Genomic DNA, 19,892 nt, shown 5'->3' with positions numbered 1-19,892 from the left:
GACTAAAGGGTGTGTAGGTTGTACAAAGGGTTAGATTGGGAAACTTAGGCTGGTACATGTCTGCGATCTCAGACTCTACACATCCCCTCACTCAGTAAACACATGTGCTTACAAATTTGCACACACACTCTTTCATGTGCTTGTGAATAGACAGGCATTCAGGAACACATATAATCACTTATCCACTTACGAATCTATGGCACGAGAATCATAATATAATTACATAATGGCATGTGTTGTGAGAATTCCCTTGCACCCTTTTCCAACCATGTAAAGCAGGTAATTCAGATATTGGGCATGTTTTTATATTTATTATCTTTCTCTCAGTCTCTCTCATTTTTTTTCTCTATTTGTCCAGATCCGATGGGAGAAGAACATCACATTAGGAGAACCTCCGGGGTTCCTCCACTCATGGTGGTGGTGAGTTTTTTTTGTCTAATGATTTAAGTTACATTTCCTCTTTGTGCTGTTTTTTCCTCATTCCATCATTTTAATAAAATTATAATTTTCTTCCTGTTGTTTTCATTTCTGTTCATCTCAGTTGTTGTCCCCAAAAGATCTTCCTCAGGTTGCAAACGCACTCACCTAAAGTCTCCTATTCCAATAATGATAATGGAATCATACTTATTGCCTCGATGCTGGATTATCCTATTATTTGTATCTGTCAAGCTTCAGTGATTCTCTTTTGTCACCATTCTTTCTGTGCGTTGCAGTGTTTTCTGGGACCTGTACTGTGCGGCTCCAGAGAGAAGAGACACATGCGAACACTCCAGTGAGGCCAAGGCCTTCCATGACTACGTGAGTCTGCACTGATGTAGCTTTCCTGGTTCTTTCTTGATCAGTTGCACTCTCTGATTAGTGCAGGAATCTATGCTAGGAGATGCCGTATTATATGGAAACCCAAATTGTAAAATATTAAGGAATAAACAAGACATTTTGAAATAAAAAATTATTTAAGTTATAACCACGAAATTGTGAATAATCCCAATACTGAATGAATACAGTCTGAAAGAGCTGACAGCTGATACTACATGACTCTGCCCAGTTTGTCTCGATTGACAAAGACTTTGTGACAATTAGTAGGGGTGGGAATCTCTTGGCACCTCACGATTTGATTCAATTACAATTCAGAGGGCTGCGATGCGATTATAAAACGATTATCGATGCATCTTGATGCATAATTTTTTTCTCTACAGGATCTCTGGATAATTACTAAGCATTTAATATGCACATTAAAATCCAAAAGAAACATCTCCTAATAAGCTTAAAAGGACTAGTTTGCATCCCTAATTTACTTCATTAACCTCAGCTCCATGGTCACCTGCTTCATTTCTTTAACAACCAGTTGTCAGACTCCTCTGAAAACTGAAATATAAAGTGAATTATCAGGATGTACAATATGTGTACAGGACAGAACTGTACACCAGTTTAGTCTAAGCTTGTACCTGATGTTCAACTGTTGACAATTAGGTAAGTTAGTAATGACATACAGCTGAGCTAATTAATATTACTTTGTTACTAATTAGCTAACTTAGTTAGTGGAGAAAAGTAATTTTCTCCACTAACTTTCACCGTCATGTTCTGCCGCCACTCTCTCTCAGTAGCTCAGCCTCACACACAGGATACACAGAGAGATTGTCAAGTGTCAGCATGCTCGCACAGTGTGCAAGTTAAAATCATCACTTGCGCATTGATAGTAAAGATTGTGTGACATTTTAATTGGGTAGTTAGTATTCCGCAGTGGTGGTGTGCCGAACGAAGGGGAACACTCTCTGTTATGTGGGCGCCATAGACGTTCTGGGCGCTGCACTTCCGCAAGTTCCGCCTTTTGCGTTCCATTAACATTACGTTATCAATTAACATTTAAATAATCGATTTTTTGACATTTGTTAATCGATTCAGAATCTTCCGCATCGCGGTGCATCCAAAAATCTATTTTTCTTTTCTCCCATCCCTAATAATTAGTAGCTGTATGAAATAGGATAGTCTTTGGGAAAAATGGAATTGTGAAATAAAGAGAGACATTAGGAAGTGTACGTTCTGAAATATAAGCTGCTGAACTGTAAACTATCATTGTAGGAAAAAAGGAGGATAAAATAACATATAATCTTGAGCTGAGTAAAAAATATTGATTTATGTCACACGTCTGTGGTTATCAGTTGTGTCTGTATGTATTAAAAAATGTTTTTTCATAATTTTTATTTATTTAATATTAGACTAGACTGATGATGAGATTTAGACCAGTGTTAAAACATTCCAATACTGACAAGTTCTCATCAAAGCAATGGAGATAATAACTCACTTCAGTGTCTCCTTTTCCTACTTTCTTGTTTTTTATTTACAATACACAGTTTGAAATATTACGGCTTACTAGATCCTGCAAAGAGCAACATGGATGATGGCGATGGATATGAGTGGATTGCTGCTACATTTTTTTTTATTACAATAAAACGTCTACAGGCGCAGAAACTGAGGCTGAGGATCTGGAGCTGATATCAAAGAACAGGTGCACATTTAGGCCATAAAGTTGAGACTGGGGATTCACCAACCTTCATCAGTTTCTCACATCTAATGCCAGAACAATATACTTAACACTGTTGGGTTATCATATGGCTGTAACTCGTCTTTACAGCCTTGTGAAATGGTTTTTATCTCGTTATGAATCTAGGATCTGAAGTGCTGTTTAATTGAATGCTTGTTGTGACGTTCAAAGTGTGTGATAAAGAAGTGAAGAACATACATTAAGATTTGTAGTACCTGCTACTTGTATTCTATCAGAGCACAGCAGCTCAAAAATGCTGAACGCACACACATAACTGGCTAAAGTATTGTGTGCACATTACGCTGATGTGCCGACTGGACAGGGAGACAGTGGCCCGTGTGGTGGAAACATTGTTTATTGCTGTGTTTTCTCAGTGTGGCTCCACTTCACTGTTGTAATTCCCGCACATCAGGACATGGGAGGATATAGTCATGCACCATCCAGTAACCGGAATACAGTGAGCAGTGCCAGAGCGCTCGGAGATTAGCTGGTGACTAAGAGAGAGGAAGTGCGGCTCTCCTCTCGGGAAGTTGCAAGGTGGAGGAGGGAGAGTGTGGAGGGGGGTTTTCTCTCTCCTGCTTTTTTATGTTGTTGTTTTCCTTTTGTAGGCTGAAGTCTGACTCATCAGATTTGTCTGTACTGTTGTTTATTGAGATGTATTGTTGGAAGTGCACAGGTCAGGGGTTTCTGCCTACCACAGCAGGATCGTCCCTCCTCTTCTCTCTTCTCTCTCTCTCTCTCTCACTCTCTCTCTCTCTTTGTGGTTATCTCCCTCTTTTCTTCAGGCTTGCAAACCTGCAGAGCTGGTGGGGGCTGTCTACTCTTTTATCTTCTTGCAGTAGGTGTCTGTGCTTGTGTATATGTGTGTGCATACGCAGGTGATGCTGATGCTGGCGATGATGATCAGGGTGATGAATAGGCACTCCCAAGGACGAGGCAGCTATGTGATGATGTCATCCTGCCTCAGAGGAAGGGAGCTGGAGGGCAGGACGACCTCAGCCTTGGGAGACAGACAGGAAGGAGAGAGGTGGAGAAAAATAGAGAGACCTGTGATAGGCAGACAGAATGAGGGACACACTGTTAAAAAAAGACAGACATTTCTTTTTTTATGAAGTTATTAATCTCAGATACTTCTCAACACCAAGAAAAATATATTTACAGTAATTAAATCTAATCGCTCTTAAGATGACAACAACAGTATCTTGTTCTTTTATCTGATCAGAATCAACTCAATTCAGGAATCATTCAGAATCTATCTTAGCAGAGGCCACCAGCAACATCTTATTCTTACATTTCCTGCAGGGATGTAATCAGAGAATTATAATTAGACCAATTGTAATTAGACCAAGGTCACTTTCAATCAACTCTTCCAATGCTGCGCTGCTTCTCAGATCAAATCAAAGGTGCTACCCACATATCTGCCGCTCAATTAAAGCAAAATGAGGGGACAACTGCAGTGGCCGGGTTTGGGAAAAGTAGCATGCCTTAATGCGATGCTGGTGTCTCTTCTTCAGTCTCCTGATTTTGCGACGGATAGAGACTTTAATCAGACATTTTGATGGTAATTATTTCCAGATAGCTAATTACGGAGTGAAGTCCTAATTAATGCTGGGGAGATGTAGGAGCTCATTCGCATCATCTTTAGGTCCCTTTCCTTTGATAATTGATGGGATAGTGACAAGGTTTTTGACTTGATTTGCACAATTATCCCAGTTTGAACTACCTACTGTAGATATAATTGGCTTTGAGTAAATGTGATTTTAAAAAACAGTGTCGTAACAATGTCTGTTTTGTATGTGGTTATGTACTGTTATAAGTGAGTATGTGAGGATGGTCTTCTAGGACATTAATCCAGTAATCTAATATTAAAAGGGAAAGAAAGAAAAGGCTGATGAACAAAGTGAAGAGAGATGCAGAGTTATTGATTTCCATTCTCAGACAAGGCTTTTCAGGCATCAGAAAGGCCGTTTACAGTTCTGTTAAGTGCCTTGTAAATTGTGTTCTTGATACTAGATGAGCGGTTTCCATTTGCGAGGGGCCATGAAGTCATAAAAACAAGTTATTTTTAAATTCTTATGCTTAGTCCGGAAATGGCCTTATTAGAAACAAAAGTCAGCTGATGTTGCTTTTCTGTCTTTGAAGAATAAGACATCAATCCATTCCATGTTGGTCATTTCAGGCTTTTGCTGATAGTGTTATGTGTTTGAAAGTTGAAAGGTGACACATAGCTGTACAACTGATTTCTGCAGGAACAATAGAGTGGTTTCTCCACTGACACCAAACTTTTATCCCAATTTCTGTGATCTTCAAACAAATGTGAGCAAATAAAAGCGGAACGAGAAAAAGAGAAAAATCGAGCCAGCATGAACATTGAGCATATTCTGTATATTCTATTGCATTTATCCTACTACATTATAACATTTAGAAGTCTTGCTGTGATGAAAAATGGTCAATGCAATTGAAATACGGTAAAACTTCAATTAATAGCCAAGTCCCAAATAGCCGCCTACCACGTTTACTGGCCTGGTGTGGGAACACATTTTGACAAATAAACGCAGGTCTCCATTAAATGCCTGGTCTGGTTTATATATAAGTTATTTGGATGTGTAAAACCTCTTAAACCCCGCCAGGGTCACCTGCTTTAGCTGCTTCTAAGCTGCTTTGATCAATAATACAAATATTAAAGTTTAAACTTATGATCAATATGTCAATATGAACATGCTACACATCATTACTCATCATTATCATCAGTTAAATTCCCCACAATTCAATCGTTCAGTTCATTTAACAGAAACAACCAGGCCCACAGTTTATTTCATATAGATTTACCAGTGTAACCGGCATGGTAGAAAAGAGATGAGAAAAAAAAGTGCCGACTACTGTTACCTTTGAAGCGCTCGTTAAGTCCGAGTGTGTCTGTTCCTTGATTATTAAATTCCTTTACTCTGTAGGGGTCCGCCAATCAAAAGAATCAAAGCAGCTTTTCATAAAAATTAATCCATGTTGTGATTACGATCTTGTGAAGTCCATTGCTCCCTCTCAGGTAACTTCTGCCACACTTCTCATCCTGCACCGTGTTGTTGTTGTTGTTGTTGTTGTTGTTGTTGTCCCATATGGATGCCTGTCCCAAATATAGGCAGGGTCAATTCAGTGATTTTAGCGGGCTATTAATCAAATTTTTATTTTACTGTTAAATGCATTGGTGCATGATTGTGTATTAGGGTGTGGGACTTTGCAGAATAATTATACATGCTACTCTATATATGTTCAGATTTCCCTCTGTGGGATTATTCTTGCAAGCTTGTGGGATAGACCGTCTAGAGGTTAGAAAAGCAGACTGGTGGCAGAAGGGCTGACAAGTTAGAAACATTTAGGGAGTTTGGGAGAACTGATGAAAAACTCCACTCAGAAAGATATCTCACTCCTGATTTCAGGAGATTATCAGTGTCCGACAGTTGTACTGGCTGTGCTGTGCAGCCTCCAGATAAGAATGTGCTTATTAACTGAAGCAAGTCATTGCTTGAAAAATTTATCCTCCTGGATGACTCATGGGTTTTTGTATAAAAGGGGATTATTGTGAATGACAATATGCCGGGAACTGACATTTGTAGGTGGTTGTGAAAGTCTTTTGTAATAGCCTGAACATGTACGATTACCTTTATCACACTCTTTGGGCTTTTAGCTTTACATGTTTGTCTCATCGATGTGTGAATGTGTGATGGATACTCACAGAGGAAAGCTCAAATGATGCTATTCAGTCAACCATAATACAAGTAGACAAATATTAAGGAACCAGGCCACACATGCAAAATCAGCCGAGCATGCAGCCTCACAGGGTGACAGGCAAAGATGGGCATTAAATTTGAAAAACTGGAACGTGGACAGACAGACAGACTAGCTGGCAAATATTCTACCCATAAATATCCCACAAAATGTACAGAAATGGGCTGACACATAATACCAAAAAAATCCACTTTATTTTTTATTTTTCACTTTATGTTGATAAATGTATTTTTCCTAACAAATTTAAATATGATAGTGGGTCAGGCAATTCCATTTTTCCCAATGAAAATTTTTATTAATGCTCATTTTAGCACTTTCTAGAGCCATAAGACTGGTCTTGATATCCGTGTAAAGTAGGTCATTTAAAACCATATTTTAACTGTGGTTCCAACATTTTTGGCTGGAAGGAAACGATTCATTAGGGCTGCAACTAACAAGTGTTTTTATTATTGATTAATGTAGCGGTTGATATATTTTCTGTCGATTGACTAATGGATTGATCAATAAATCGTTTCAGCTCTTGTTGTGACGACTAATGTTATGGACATTGTGTGGACATACTGTGAGTCACAAGCAGTTCAAGCTAAGAGTTATTTTTTCTCCTCAGGTTGTTTTATTTTTAGAGGAATGAATAGGTGTGAGTGTAGAAAACAGCAAAAAAGAAATAGTGAAAAGTTGTGTTGCAGTAGTACATATTTTTCTTATCCCTTTAAAGGAAGGGTAAGTGATTCTACAGAAGGATTGTTGATATTTGAACTCAAATACACCCCCTCCTTCAGTGCTCCCTCAGAGTGTCCCTCCCCCAAATTTCTAATCTCTGAGGTTTCTCCAGCGTTGAAACACCTTCACCCTGTACTGGATTACTTACTATACTTACTTACCTTTAATGCTCTCTTGACCCCTCAGATTTTTCTAGGGAGACCTTCGAGGGCCCAATCCCAGGCTGGGAACCACTGTTTTAAGATTTTGCTACTTGGTAAAAATGTGTAAATTGGCAAAGGTGCAATGAACACTGGCTGATTGTACAAGGCAAAATTACTAGAAATGAACGTGGAGGGTGACAGATGGATGAACTACAGAGCGAGCAGCCGACACGAAATGTGCAGTAGATAGGCAGCAGTTACAAGCATTTAAAGCAGGGAGAGCCTGGTATCATTGTGTGGCATCACTGTGGGAGATAGCAGGCACACGGCAGTTAAAGGGGAAGAAGAGATCAAGAGGCAGTGCCAAGAGCAGGCCCCTTTGATAAAAATGCTCCGTCTCACGCTGCTAGATCTTAACATTCATACTCCCTCACTCATGCATGGAAATGTATTCACACTGCTCAATTTAACAGCAGCACACTTTATTGTACAGCTAAAGGATCCACACATTTGTAAATATGTAATGACACACAGGGATGCTTTGTTCATTTACAACCGTGATGCACTGTCAGTGTTTGATATCTCTGTAATAACAAGCAAATACACACACTTGACCAAGGCCATGTTTTCTAGTTTCTGTGGTCTTCTTGGTAAAAGCTTTGCTTTACTCATAAAATGGGATTTTTTACTGTAAATTCTGATGTTCTGCAAAGGATGGCAATATGAGTCAGCCTTGTCTGGTTAAAATGTTCACTTGTACCCAGGACATATCAAAACATAGTGGTCCCATCGCCATGAAATTCACTGAGCTTATTCATGCTCCCGAGAGGATAAGCCCTCTTCATTTTAGCTTTTATGTTGTGCCAGCAACAGGCCAAAAATGTTATCTGTGGATACAAGATGACATTATAATTAAACAGATCTAATCAACTTGTTTTCTGTCCTTTTTTTCAGAAGAAATGGTTGAAAGAATGTTTGTCACTCTTAGGAGCCCAGATCAAATCAAATCAATAGTCCACCTCTTGCAGCTATGTTATTGACTGTGAGACTTTCTTTCCCCTGAAGTCGTCTTCTCAGGCAGAGCTGCCTCCCAACAAGCTCCACCATTTCAAATCTCAGCAAAACGTCCATTCTAAACTGAACCATCTAAAACTTGTTTTTCCAAGCCTTTTAGCATATTGTTTCAATCTCCACCAGCTGCTTAAAACCTTTGAAGATAATTATGCTCTCTTTTACCCTCTTACTGGAACAAATTATGAACTGATTATTACTTAGTTCCTTAAATTATGTCAGTTTATTTCCCTGTGGGCTTGTCATTTTGTAGTAAAATATCAGGAAATAATACAAAAAGAGTTGCAAACTGCATCACATTTGTTCAGAAAAACAGATGATGGCACTAATTACAACAAAAAAAGGTAAGATCCCATTGTGGACTGATTTTTTTAATATTCTGATTATGTGTGTGTGTGTGTGTGTGTGTGTGTGCATATGAAGAGAGAGCAAAACAGGAGGGCAAAGACAACCTAGAAACAGAGACTCTGTTGGCTCCAAGCATTGTGGGTAACAAACTGATTCCAACCAGTTGAGAACCAATGGGGGTTGAGGAGACCCCCAGTCTGTTTCCAGGGAAACAGAGCCCTTTCTTCTCCTCTGTCTCTATGTCTCTCTCCCCCCCTCTCTCTATAGCTGTGTCTCACATGCTCCCATGTTCCTTCTTGGTGGTGTTGAGGAGGAGGGAAATGTGGAGGTGACTCACTGTAACATCATTGCCATGGCAATGAAGAGGGAGTGTAGGGGGAGAAAGAACGGGAATATCCATAGGTTGAGCAGAGATGGAAATGGTTGTCAAGATCTCCAACAGTTTGGGGGAAAAACAAGGGAAATTTCAATGTACTGAATGCTGGGCTGCTTATAAGCTACTTTCTTTAGGAAAACATTACAATCACTCGCTCTGTTTCTCCCATTTTTCCCTCCCCTGCTTGTCCCCCTCGCTCTCTACATTGCTTCATCCTCTCTCTTTCACATCAGCAGTTTCTTTTTCATTCCCTCTGCCTATCTCTGTCCCTGTTCTATGTCCTTCTGCATTCCTCTTTATGTCTCTTATCATCTTCCTTCCTCTTTCTCTGGCCTGTTGCGCATAGCCCTCCCGTCTCAGTGGAGCGTGTTCTCCACTGGCGTGTTACGCTGAGTCATGTCACATGCGTGTTTGGACATGCCGAGGTGGAGTGTTAATGTGATGTTGACATATGCACGCCTTGCTGCTCTGCAGCGGGCAGGGGCATAGACGGGGGCATGGCGCAGAGTGGAGGGTAGAGGTTAACTGAGGGTAGGGGAAGATAAGAAGGTTTAAGAATGAGAACAAGCTCTAACAGAGCTGTGGGATATGGAAGAGTAGTTTCTAGTTTGACTGCAGTTATTATTATTGATTATGAAAATAAGGAGTTTAGTCAGGATCGTATGTTGTGTGTCTGCAGTAGTCTAGGGAGAAGTGAAACAGTGCTACCTGAGCTTTCACACATGCAGCTTCAAGAATGCATCTGTTTTATTCTAACAGGAGGATTTTGTAAAATTACAAGAGACAGGGATGAAATATTTCCATTTAAAATCAGTCAAAGTGAGCAAATTTTTTTGCACATTGGTCACTGTGTAGTTTAACTAATTCAGTCTCCCCTGACCCATCTGGAAAGAAAGCTACAGATGTGCAGCAAATGTTTACACAGCAGCAACCTTACTGTGTGTGTGTGTGTGTGTGTGTGTGTGTGTGTGTGTGTGTGAAAGGATTATAGTGAATGATCCAGAGACTGAGCTGTAGAAGTTGCGTCAGGACTACGGAGGGAGAGCAGGAGGTCAAAGTGAGAATGCTGACATGATCAGACCGGCACGTTATCTCTTTGACCCCAACTAACCCCAGTGGTTTTTGCTGTTGTAGACACCCATATCCTTATCTCGTGATACCTCTTGTGTCTGGCCTTCTAGCATCGGAAGGACTACAAGATGAGACCCAGAAAGTGACTTCTCACTTGTTTTTCCTCTGATTGATGAGTCTTTGTGTCAACAATTCTACCTATTTTCAAATTCCAATCCACTCTTTAATCTTTTTTGAATTAATGATATATTTGAAAAGAACTGGATCTATTCAGTGTTAAAGGTCACAAAATCTGTGGATTTAAGGTGAATCACTATTCTGTCTTTGCATTGATCTGCCAGATAGAAAGAAACATGACATAGTCTCCTCTTCATCTCAAGTAGTCCCTACCTCTGCTCTGTGTTCAGTACATCTCTCTTATCTGCCACAGTGTTGTTGAACCAAGTGAGATAGTGGTGGGAGAAGTGCGGCTCCCCAGCAGCAAAGTGACTATCATTTTCAGCTTTGTATGTGTATCTGACAGTGTATCAGCCCGTGGCTCCACCTCACATATTATACAGCTCCTCGCAGCCTCAGAGATGTTTACAGGGGTCGATAATGACATCAGTGATAAAGGAAACACGGCCAGTGCCCCCCCCTCCCCTCTCCCCTTCTCTGTCACTGCCTGTGCAGCTGATCTCACCCTACCTGTAATCAGACCAAGTAGATTAGAGTTCTGCTACCATTTTACCTGGTAATCACCTGTAATGTTACAGTGCCTGGGCTCTGGTGGGAATTCTGTTGTGCAGGATAATATGCTGCTGAAGTTGATAAAGTTTGAAAAAATGTTAAAGGGTGGAGAGGGTGAACATTGGTCGAAATAGGTGACCTCTTCCTCCTCCATTTCTGTCCAACTCAGATTCTGTTATGAAAGGAAAGTCCAGGTTTATTACATCTTGGCTCTAATATTGTTGTTTTGGTCAGCAATTCTATTGATTCTAATAACACCATAGTAATGCCTGAAATGTGTTATTGTCTGACAACTTGTGTTTCTTGCACCATCTTACCTCTGTTTAGTGATGTCATCGTGTCCCCATAACTCAGAAATGAATGGATAAGGGAGGCCTTTTCTATATTTTTTTTATTGACAACAATGCAATGAAAAGACAAAAACAAACAAATGTGTTAGTCCATCTCTGAAATAAATAGTTGAGGCTAAATAGTGCATATGTTGAGGACTATTTTCAGCTGCATATGTAAACACTTTTAGTGCTCTAGTAAGTATTGATGGCAGCAAGAAAGTGTTTGTGAGATTGTCTCAAAATAAACTACAATGTTTGTGTTGTAGAAGTCTATGGTAAAGACCAGTTTGTATGCAGGTTGTTATCTGTGTGCTGTGGTCTTTGTTACGAATTTAATGAGGTGTCCGGTGTTGCTAGATGGAAGGGGCAACTGTTTACCATCATGTGAGGAAAAACATTGGCTTTATGGAGAAATGTATGGACTGTTGGTATGGATTATGAGCAACTGAAGACCCCTTTGTGTTGCAGCCTCTGGCTTTTCAAGTTCAAGTTAGAAGGATCAATTCATTCTTGGTTTTGTGCTTTACATGGGATCATTGACAATAAGACACATTCAGTATAATGTTAAAATATCTAAAGGGAATGATTGCCTGTACTACAACAGAAGACCCAAGTTGAATGAAAATAGAATATCAGCCAAAGCAACCTGGATTTGTTCAACACATATACACCTCACAATAGTTGTTTTTCTTTTTCTTTTTTTCTTGGCAGATTGAAGCCAGATATTGTTGCTAAACAGCAGGGATCTGGGGTGAAGTGCACAGAGGGAATTCTTTGCTCGCTGCTGTACTGGTGTAACAATATGACATGTTTTGGTTAAGAAAGGGAACTCTGAATGCCAGAGGGCAATTGTAAGCCTATCTGCCTTGAAATTGAAAAGTGAGTTTGGCTCAGGATCGGACAGTGAAGTGTGTTGATCTGTCTCTGGTCGCCACGGGAGACTGTGAATAATACATGGTTAAAAGCAGAGCACCCGCATTCTCATCTCTACACTGCTAAACACACTTCTCTCGCTCTGTCTGCTGCCTGGCTGTGTTTTCTTACTTTAAACTCTTAGTTATAGATATAGATATACTTTAGTTATGCTTTTGACAGTGACTGTCAATGATATTCTGTGCATTTACACACTAATGCAGAAATCAATCTTCTTATTGTGCTTCCGCTCTCACACTTTAATGTGCATATGTGAATGTGTGTTTTGTTTGTGACTGTGTGCATGCGTGTATGTGTGTGTGTGTCGTGCAGACTGGTAGCATCTCTTCTTTCCATTCCCCACCCGCCCTTATTCAGGAAGTGGACTAATGGCATTTGAGAGGATGGAGGGAGCGGGAAAGAGGGGGAAAGAGGGAGGAGGGACGGAGTTCCTTCCTGTGTGGTGTGTCATTTGTAGATCCTGTTGTACTGCGTGTGGCCTTGAGACTCAGTGGTAACCCCCCCCTAAAGCTCTCCAAAGCCGGCCAGAATACAGAATGAGGGACTTTTTTGTCTTCTTACACTTTCCTTTATTTTTCACTATAATTGAATCCCCCAAAAAATATGTTCACCCCATTCACTGGTAATATTTCCAGTAGTGAGTAATGAGTAGTGAACTCATCTGCCAAACAAGAAAACCCTCCCTTCAGCGCTTCCTTAGAAGCTCCGCCCCCAAAATTTCAAATTTGAGGTTTGAAACGCCTTCGCCCTTGCCTGGTCATATAACTTTCTTCTCTGTTTATACACTTCAGACATTTTCCTCTTTGGCTGTTTCTCGACCATCTCTCCTTCCTGACAGTGCCCGGAGTCCAGCACGTTCAAATGTGTCGGTGTATAGAACTCTCTCTGCGCCCCTAGTGCACAAGCACTAATGCCACCTGTTGCTGATTGGCTGGAACCATGTTATGTGGCAAGGTCCACACCACTTTCTTTGTTTTCCTTTTACAGAGCCAGGACTGTGTAGGACTTCGCTATCCTGTCTATGGTTCTCAGTCCCAAGGCCCTTCATTTCTACTAAAGATACAAATCTTTGAATATTGTTCACAATTGTATAGTAATTTCCTAAAACAGCTCTACAAATGAGACCTTAAAGAGGAAAACAATGTGCATTTGTTGGGGACTATTATATAAATACATTTTAATATCTATACACATGTGGTTGGCTAGTGAATATTTACAGCAACAGGACATTGTATGTAGGAGTGATCTATAACATAAACTACAATGCCCATAATGAATTTTCACCCAGTGAAACGTGGATTTTGTGTGGACCTTGTAATTTTCGGACGACAATGGAGGAAGGAGGCTACACTGGCAACAGTGGGGTTCATTGAATAACAGATATAGAATACCACCACCTATCCCTGAAGTCCTTCCACATGTGTGATGGAAACATATTGTCATGAGGTGCTATATTAATATAAAAAATGGGACAGAGCAGGTTTGTGTGAGACGTAGAGTGTGCCTGTGAGAGATGGAGAGGTGGAGAAAGCAGACAACGACCGGTGCAGGTTGAGACAGTGAGAGAGAGAGAAGATAGACACAGACAGGCTTTTGAGATTCCACTCACGAATCTCTGAGTGTCTCTCGGTCTCTGAAGTATTGAATGAAAATGACTTCCCACCTTCACGCACACACACACACACACACAAAGTATGTATGCATTACGCACACACATTAGCGATGAACACAATTGGTAAACATATAGGGATGAAAGAGTTTGCGAGTTATCTCATTAAGTATTACTGAGCCCTTTAGTCTGATGGGATTAGTGTACTGTGAATGTAGTACAGAGAGAGTCTGATTAGCTTGTAAAGTAGCAAACTATAGTGTAATTGCACTACATTTCAATGTCTATAGTTCCTTCAACAGTTTTTGTATTTTCTACAGGAAATCACCACACACTTTGTTCACTTCACATAAAATGTTTTCAATCTGCAATCTACATGTTTTTTTGTTTGTTTGTTTCGTCCATATTGAGTAATCTCTTCAGCACTTATTGCACAGTCCTGTAAAGCAAAGGATGCTTGATAAGATAAAACAATGTGGTCGTGTATCAGTAAGTGCATCATTTCAGTTGGAGAAATTGTACACGTTGCCACAATGTGTGTGTGGGTGTGTGGCATGGTGATGGCATTCCTGCTCTTTGTTTTAGTCCTCACACATCTGAACCTGTGCTTGGACAACTTGGCCTCAAACTCAAGCAAAGTCCTTTTAATGTTGAGATATGATACATTTATTAAATATTTTGGCCATCTCTCTTTGTATGGTTTTTTGTTGCTTGTTGCTGGTAAAAAGAGACTCTTGTCTTTACCAGTTTTTAAAAACTGAACATCAGAATTTATTTGTGACATACTTTTTTCAGGCAATGATCTTATTTTACCACCCTTTTTGGACATTTTGTCTTTGTGGAGTGTATTTTAATGCATATTGAGTGAAGTTGTAGTGCACTGTACTGTATGTCTTGTTGTGTATGTCTGGTATACTGTAGCGTTCTCCTGGAGGGTGGTGGTTTGAATAATTTATGCAACAAATGAGTTTGCCAGGAGATGCAGGTGTTCATCTGAGGACATGTGGGGGCCGTTCCACTGCTTCGGATTTCATCGCAAACACCTTCTGGTTACAACGCCAGTAACTGCGCATGTGCGGATCATAGTATACAACAAAGAGCAAATCATTGAACAATTTGATGACTCATGAAACCAAAAGGTTTAATGCAATGGGGGCTGCTGAATGGACAGGCGGATGAATTGATTTTCTCGTTTTCTTTATTCTTAAGACTGAATCTCATCTCTCTGGGATCACTGGAGCAAACATTTGAGCTGGTATAGACAGAGTGGTCAGATAATTTGGTAGGCACTTGGATAGGGTGCCAAGGAGAGGTTTCTTAATCTTAACCTGTTTTAAATTACATATTTTATTAAGAGTTATGCAGTATAACAACAACTTGAAGTCAGCTTCCATTACTGGTTGAGAATATGTGAATCATTTGTGAAATAATCTGGGTCTTGCAATTTATTTCACAAATTCCATTTGGTTGAGCTCAATGAATATTATCAGCGGTACTTGACTGTGTTTAAGCTCTGTCAAAAATGTGCAAAGACTCACTACACAAGACTGTTGACAGTTACATTCACACATTAAAGAGCGCACTATGATACAATCAACTCAATGCCTCATTGTTCCTCTCTCTCGGCCTCGTCAGCAAAGTGTAAACACTGATGTGTGAGAATTGTAAATGATGGACTCATTAACAGTGTTTAACAATCTGTGTGCTTTTGATTTTTACTAAGGTTAAGTGCTGGAATATGTTGAGCTTGGCTGTGAATCAGTATTTAAAAAGAACCGGCTTACAAGAATTAATTGAGTCTGATTCAGAGTCTTTTACAGTAGTGTAAGAATGACAGCCACCAATAAACATTAACTTCTTGGTCACTATGCTGTTGTAGCTAATTTGAGCTAATTGCAACACACTGATGTAGCCACATTACATCAGGTGAAGCCCTGCAGTCTCACTGTCAACACAATTATCAACAGCCATGAGCAACTGCATAGTTTTTGAATGGGAGAGTATATACAGTAACAGTCTATCACAGCACATCACCGTGTTTAATTTAACAGTTATTGACAGAAAAGTCATTACCAATGAAAAGAACATTACACGTTGCTCAAATAATTCTCTATCACCATCCACAAGTCAGCAGATAAAGGTAATTAGTGTCCAGTATCTAGTCTGTACAGATACTAGGTCTTATAAGTCTACAAATCTTTATTGTCTGTTTACCAGACACTCCAATTGAACTGACTTAATAGATTCTTTTTTTTTTCAGTTCTTGAGTAGGCTACAATATAACACAGTTCCCCTTTGAGGGAACTCGAACTGCGTCGGTGACGACACTATGGGAACGCCTCTGGGCGTGGCAGGGCTGAATTATGAATGAAACTACTCCAATCCTATTGGTGTTGCTAGAACGGTAGCGTGTGACGGCGTAACCGGAGGCGTATATAAGCACGCCGGCACACAGGACACATTAGCTTCTTTCTATTCAGCAGGCACTCTGAGTATGTTTGGAAGCTCCACTATCGAGAAAGTTGTTGTCTTACCTGGAAGTCCTGACGAAGCAATAGAGACCATGTCTGGTAATCAGTTCCGACAATGTGTTTTTCCATGCCCACGCTACATCGCGGCTGGGAAGACTCATGAGATGTGTGTTTCCTGTCTGGGGATGTCGCACGCCCAGGCAGCTCTCAAGGGGGCTGCCTGGGCAGTGATTCTCGAAGTGTTAAGATGTGTGGAATGCTGCCATTGCAGCACTGGTCGTGCGCTTCCTCCGTGGAGCCCGGAGGATGAGACCTGTGACTCGTTCCTGGGTTCCCACCTGGGACCTGGCAGTGATTCTCGAAGCGCTGGCTGAGGCCCCCTTCGAACCCCTGGAGTCGGCTGAGGCCAAGCACCTGACCGTTAAGATGGCCTTTCTCCTCGCTATAACCTCAACCTGTGTCCCGCACGCTTCGAGTCCATTTTGTCCTCAGTGACCATAGTGCAGTTATGCCGCGCCATCACTGTGTAACACTTTCAGAGGGTGTTGGGTCTCCTGGCAGCAGCGTCCAGTATAAATACCTTCTGGACGACTGCACATGAGAGCCCTGCAGTGGTGGCTAAAATCCAAGGGATTCTCCCCGAGGGGAAATCCGCTCCGTCTGATACGGGTTACGAGCAGGTGCCTTCATTCCCTGTCTGTATGGAGGAAATCTTGGTTCCTGTCCCAAGGGCCCGTGTTGGGAGCGATCTGTCACCGAACAATTATTTCGACAGACGCCTCGCTCACGGGATGGGGCGCGGTCATGGACGGCCGCTTAGCGAGAGGCTCCTGGCAGGAGCATAATTTTTCCTGGCACATAAATTGCCTGGAAATGTTGCCGGTATTCAGAGCTCTGAGAAGTTTCCTGCCCGCCCTCCGCGGTCGCCACGTCCTTGTCAGAACCGACAATACGGCAGTGGTGGCCTATTTGAATTACCAGGGGGGGCTGCGCTCGCGCCCGTTATGCTAACTGGCACATCAGATCCTCCTGTGGTCCCAGCAGATGTGTGGAATGCTGCCATTGCAGCACTGGTCGTGCGCTTCCTCCGTGGAGCCCGGAGGATGAGACCTGTGACTCGTTCCTGGGTTCCCACCTGGGACCTGGCAGTGATTCTCGAAGCGCTGGCTGAGGCCCCCTTCGAACCCCTGGAGTCGGCTGAGGCCAAGCACCTGACCGTTAAGATGGCCTTTCTCCTCGCTATAACCTCAACCTGTGTCCCGCACGCTTCGAGTCCATTTTGTCCTCAGTGACCATAGTGCAGTTATGCCGCGCCATCACTGTGAAACACTTTCAGAGGGTGTTGGGTCTCCTGGCAGCAGCGTCCAGTATAAATACCTTCTGGACGACTGCACATGAGAGCCCTGCAGTGGTGGCTAAAATCCAAGGGATTCTCCCCGAGGGGAAATCCGCTCCGTCTGATACGGGTTACGAGCAGGTGCCTTCATTCCCTGTCTGTATGGAGGAAATCTTGGTTCCTGTCCCAAGGGCCCGTGTTGGGAGCGATCTGTCGCCGAACAATTATTTCGACAGACGCCTCGCTCACGGGATGGGGCGCGGTCATGGACGGCCGCTTAGCGAGAGGCTCCTGGCAGGAGCATAATTTTTCCTGGCACATAAATTGCCTGGAAATGTTGCCGGTATTCAGAGCTCTGAGAAGTTTCCTGCCCGCCCTCCGCGGTCGCCACGTCCTTGTCAGAACGACAATACGGCAGTGGTGGCCTATTTGAATTACCAGGGGGGGCTGCGCTCGCGCCCGTTATGCTAACTGGCACATCAGATCCTCCTGTGGTCCCAGCAGATGTGTGGAATGCTGCCATTGCAGCACTGGTCGTGCGCTTCCTCCGTGGAGCCCGGAGGATGAGACCTGTGACTCGTTCCTGGGTTCCCACCTGGGACCTGGCAGTGATTCTCGAAGCGCTGGCTGAGGCCCCCTTCGAACCCCTGGAGTCGGCTGAGGCCAAGCACCTGACCGTTAAGATGGCCTTTCTCCTCGCTATAACCTCAACCTGTGTCCCGCACGCTTCGAGTCCATTTTGTCCTCAGTGACCATAGTGCAGTTATGCCGCGCCATCACTGTGAAACACTTTCAGAGGGTGTTGGGTCTCCTGGCAGCAGCGTCCAGTATAAATACCTTCTGGACGACTGCACATGAGAGCCCTGCAGTGGTGGCTAAAATCCAAGGGATTCTCCCCGAGGGGAAATCCGCTCCGTCTGATACGGGTTACGAGCAGGTGCCTTCATTCCCTGTCTGTATGGAGGAAATCTTGGTTCCTGTCCCAAGGGCCCGTGTTGGGAGCGATCTGTCGCCGAACAATTATTTCGACAGACGCCTCGCTCACGGGATGGGGCGCGGTCATGGACGGCCGCTTAGCGAGAGGCTCCTGGCAGGAGCATAATTTTTCCTGGCACATAAATTGCCTGGAAATGTTGCCGGTATTCAGAGCTCTGAGAAGTTTCCTGCCCGCCCTCCGCGGTCGCCACGTCCTTGTCAGAACCGACAATACGGCAGTGGTGGCCTATTTGAATTACCAGGGGGGGCTGCGCTCGCGCCCGTTATGCTAACTGGCACATCAGATCCTCCTGTGGTCCCAGCAGATGTGTGGAATGCTGCCATTGCAGCACTGGTCGTGCGCTTCCTCCGTGGAGCCCGGAGGATGAGACCTGTGACTCGTTCCTGGGTTCCCACCTGGGACCTGGCAGTGATTCTCGAAGCGCTGGCTGAGGCCCCCTTCGAACCCCTGGAGTCGGCTGAGGCCAAGCACCTGACCGTTAAGATGGCCTTTCTCCTCGCTATAACCTCTCTGAGGAAGGTGGGGGATCTCCAGGCACTTTCGGTTTCTCCCCGATGCCTGGAGTTTGCCCCAGGGAGGGTCAGGGCCATCCTGCACCCTTGTCCAGGCTATGTCCCTAAGGTTCCGTCCAGTTTGGCAGGGTCCACGGTGCTGCAGGCGTTTCATCCCCCACCTCATGTGACAGCGGAGGGCGGGAGACTTCATCTGCTCTGCCCTGTCAGAGCGCTGAGTATTTACACTCTGAGGTCTTCCCGGTGGAGGAAAGCAGACCAGTTGCTGGTGTGTTTCAGGTCCCCCAAGGCTGGGCTCCCCGCTTCTAAACACACCATCAGTAACTGGATCGTTCAGACTATTTCCCTGGCCTATCAGGTGCGCGGTTTGCCTTAACGGCGCACTCTACTCGAGGCATGGCGGCTTCTAGGGCCCTCCTCGCAGGGGCGTCGCTCCAGGATTTTTGTGACACGGCTGGCTGGGCCACCCCTCATACTTTCATCCGGTTTTACAGTCTGGACCTTCCTTCTGCACCCAGCACCCGTGCGCTTTCCTCCTAGTCGTGCCATCAGGTTCTGGGGGCAGGCGGGGTTTCGGCACGGCCTAAGTGGGTATCTCGTTCCCATAGTGTCGTCACCGATGCGGTTCGAGTTCCCTCGAAGGGGAACGTCTCGAACCCTTGTTCCCCTCGAAGGGGAACAAGACACTGTGTCGGTCCGCCACACCTCACCCCGCCTGGAGTGCCTTGCTTCATAGAAAAGGGCTAATGTGTCCTGTGTGCCGGCGTGCTTATATACGCCTCTGGTTATGCCGTCACACGCTACCATTCTAGCGGTTCTAGATACTGCATTTTTTAGGCCAATACATACATTGTATTTTAGATGTAAAAAATCAGGTAATAATGTTTGTATCCTTGATTAGTTTTTTTATAGAACTGTG

General features: G+C 43.2%; 1 protein-coding gene across 1 annotated transcript in view; it reads left to right on the top strand.

Moving 5' to 3' along the window:
* Window positions 1–19,892, top strand: part of LOC119891827 (single-stranded DNA-binding protein 2) — a 68,370-nt gene that overhangs the window by 26,911 nt on the left and 21,567 nt on the right. Inside the window, exons 3-4 of the mRNA XM_038703729.1 lie at window positions 359–420; window positions 714–798. Coding sequence (XP_038559657.1) covers window positions 359–420; window positions 714–798 — 147 coding nt within the window. The remainder of the gene's footprint in view (window positions 1–358; window positions 421–713; window positions 799–19,892) is intronic.

The sequence above is a fragment of the Micropterus salmoides genome, unplaced genomic scaffold, assembly GCF_014851395.1.
Source record: "Micropterus salmoides isolate LMB-PRFRI ecotype aquatic unplaced genomic scaffold, ASM1485139v1 Ms_hic_scaffold_7, whole genome shotgun sequence".
Classification (NCBI taxonomy): domain Eukaryota; kingdom Metazoa; phylum Chordata; class Actinopteri; order Centrarchiformes; family Centrarchidae; genus Micropterus; species Micropterus salmoides.
Note: the sequence above shows the minus strand (reverse complement) of the source record. Positions and strands in the feature narration are given on the sequence as shown.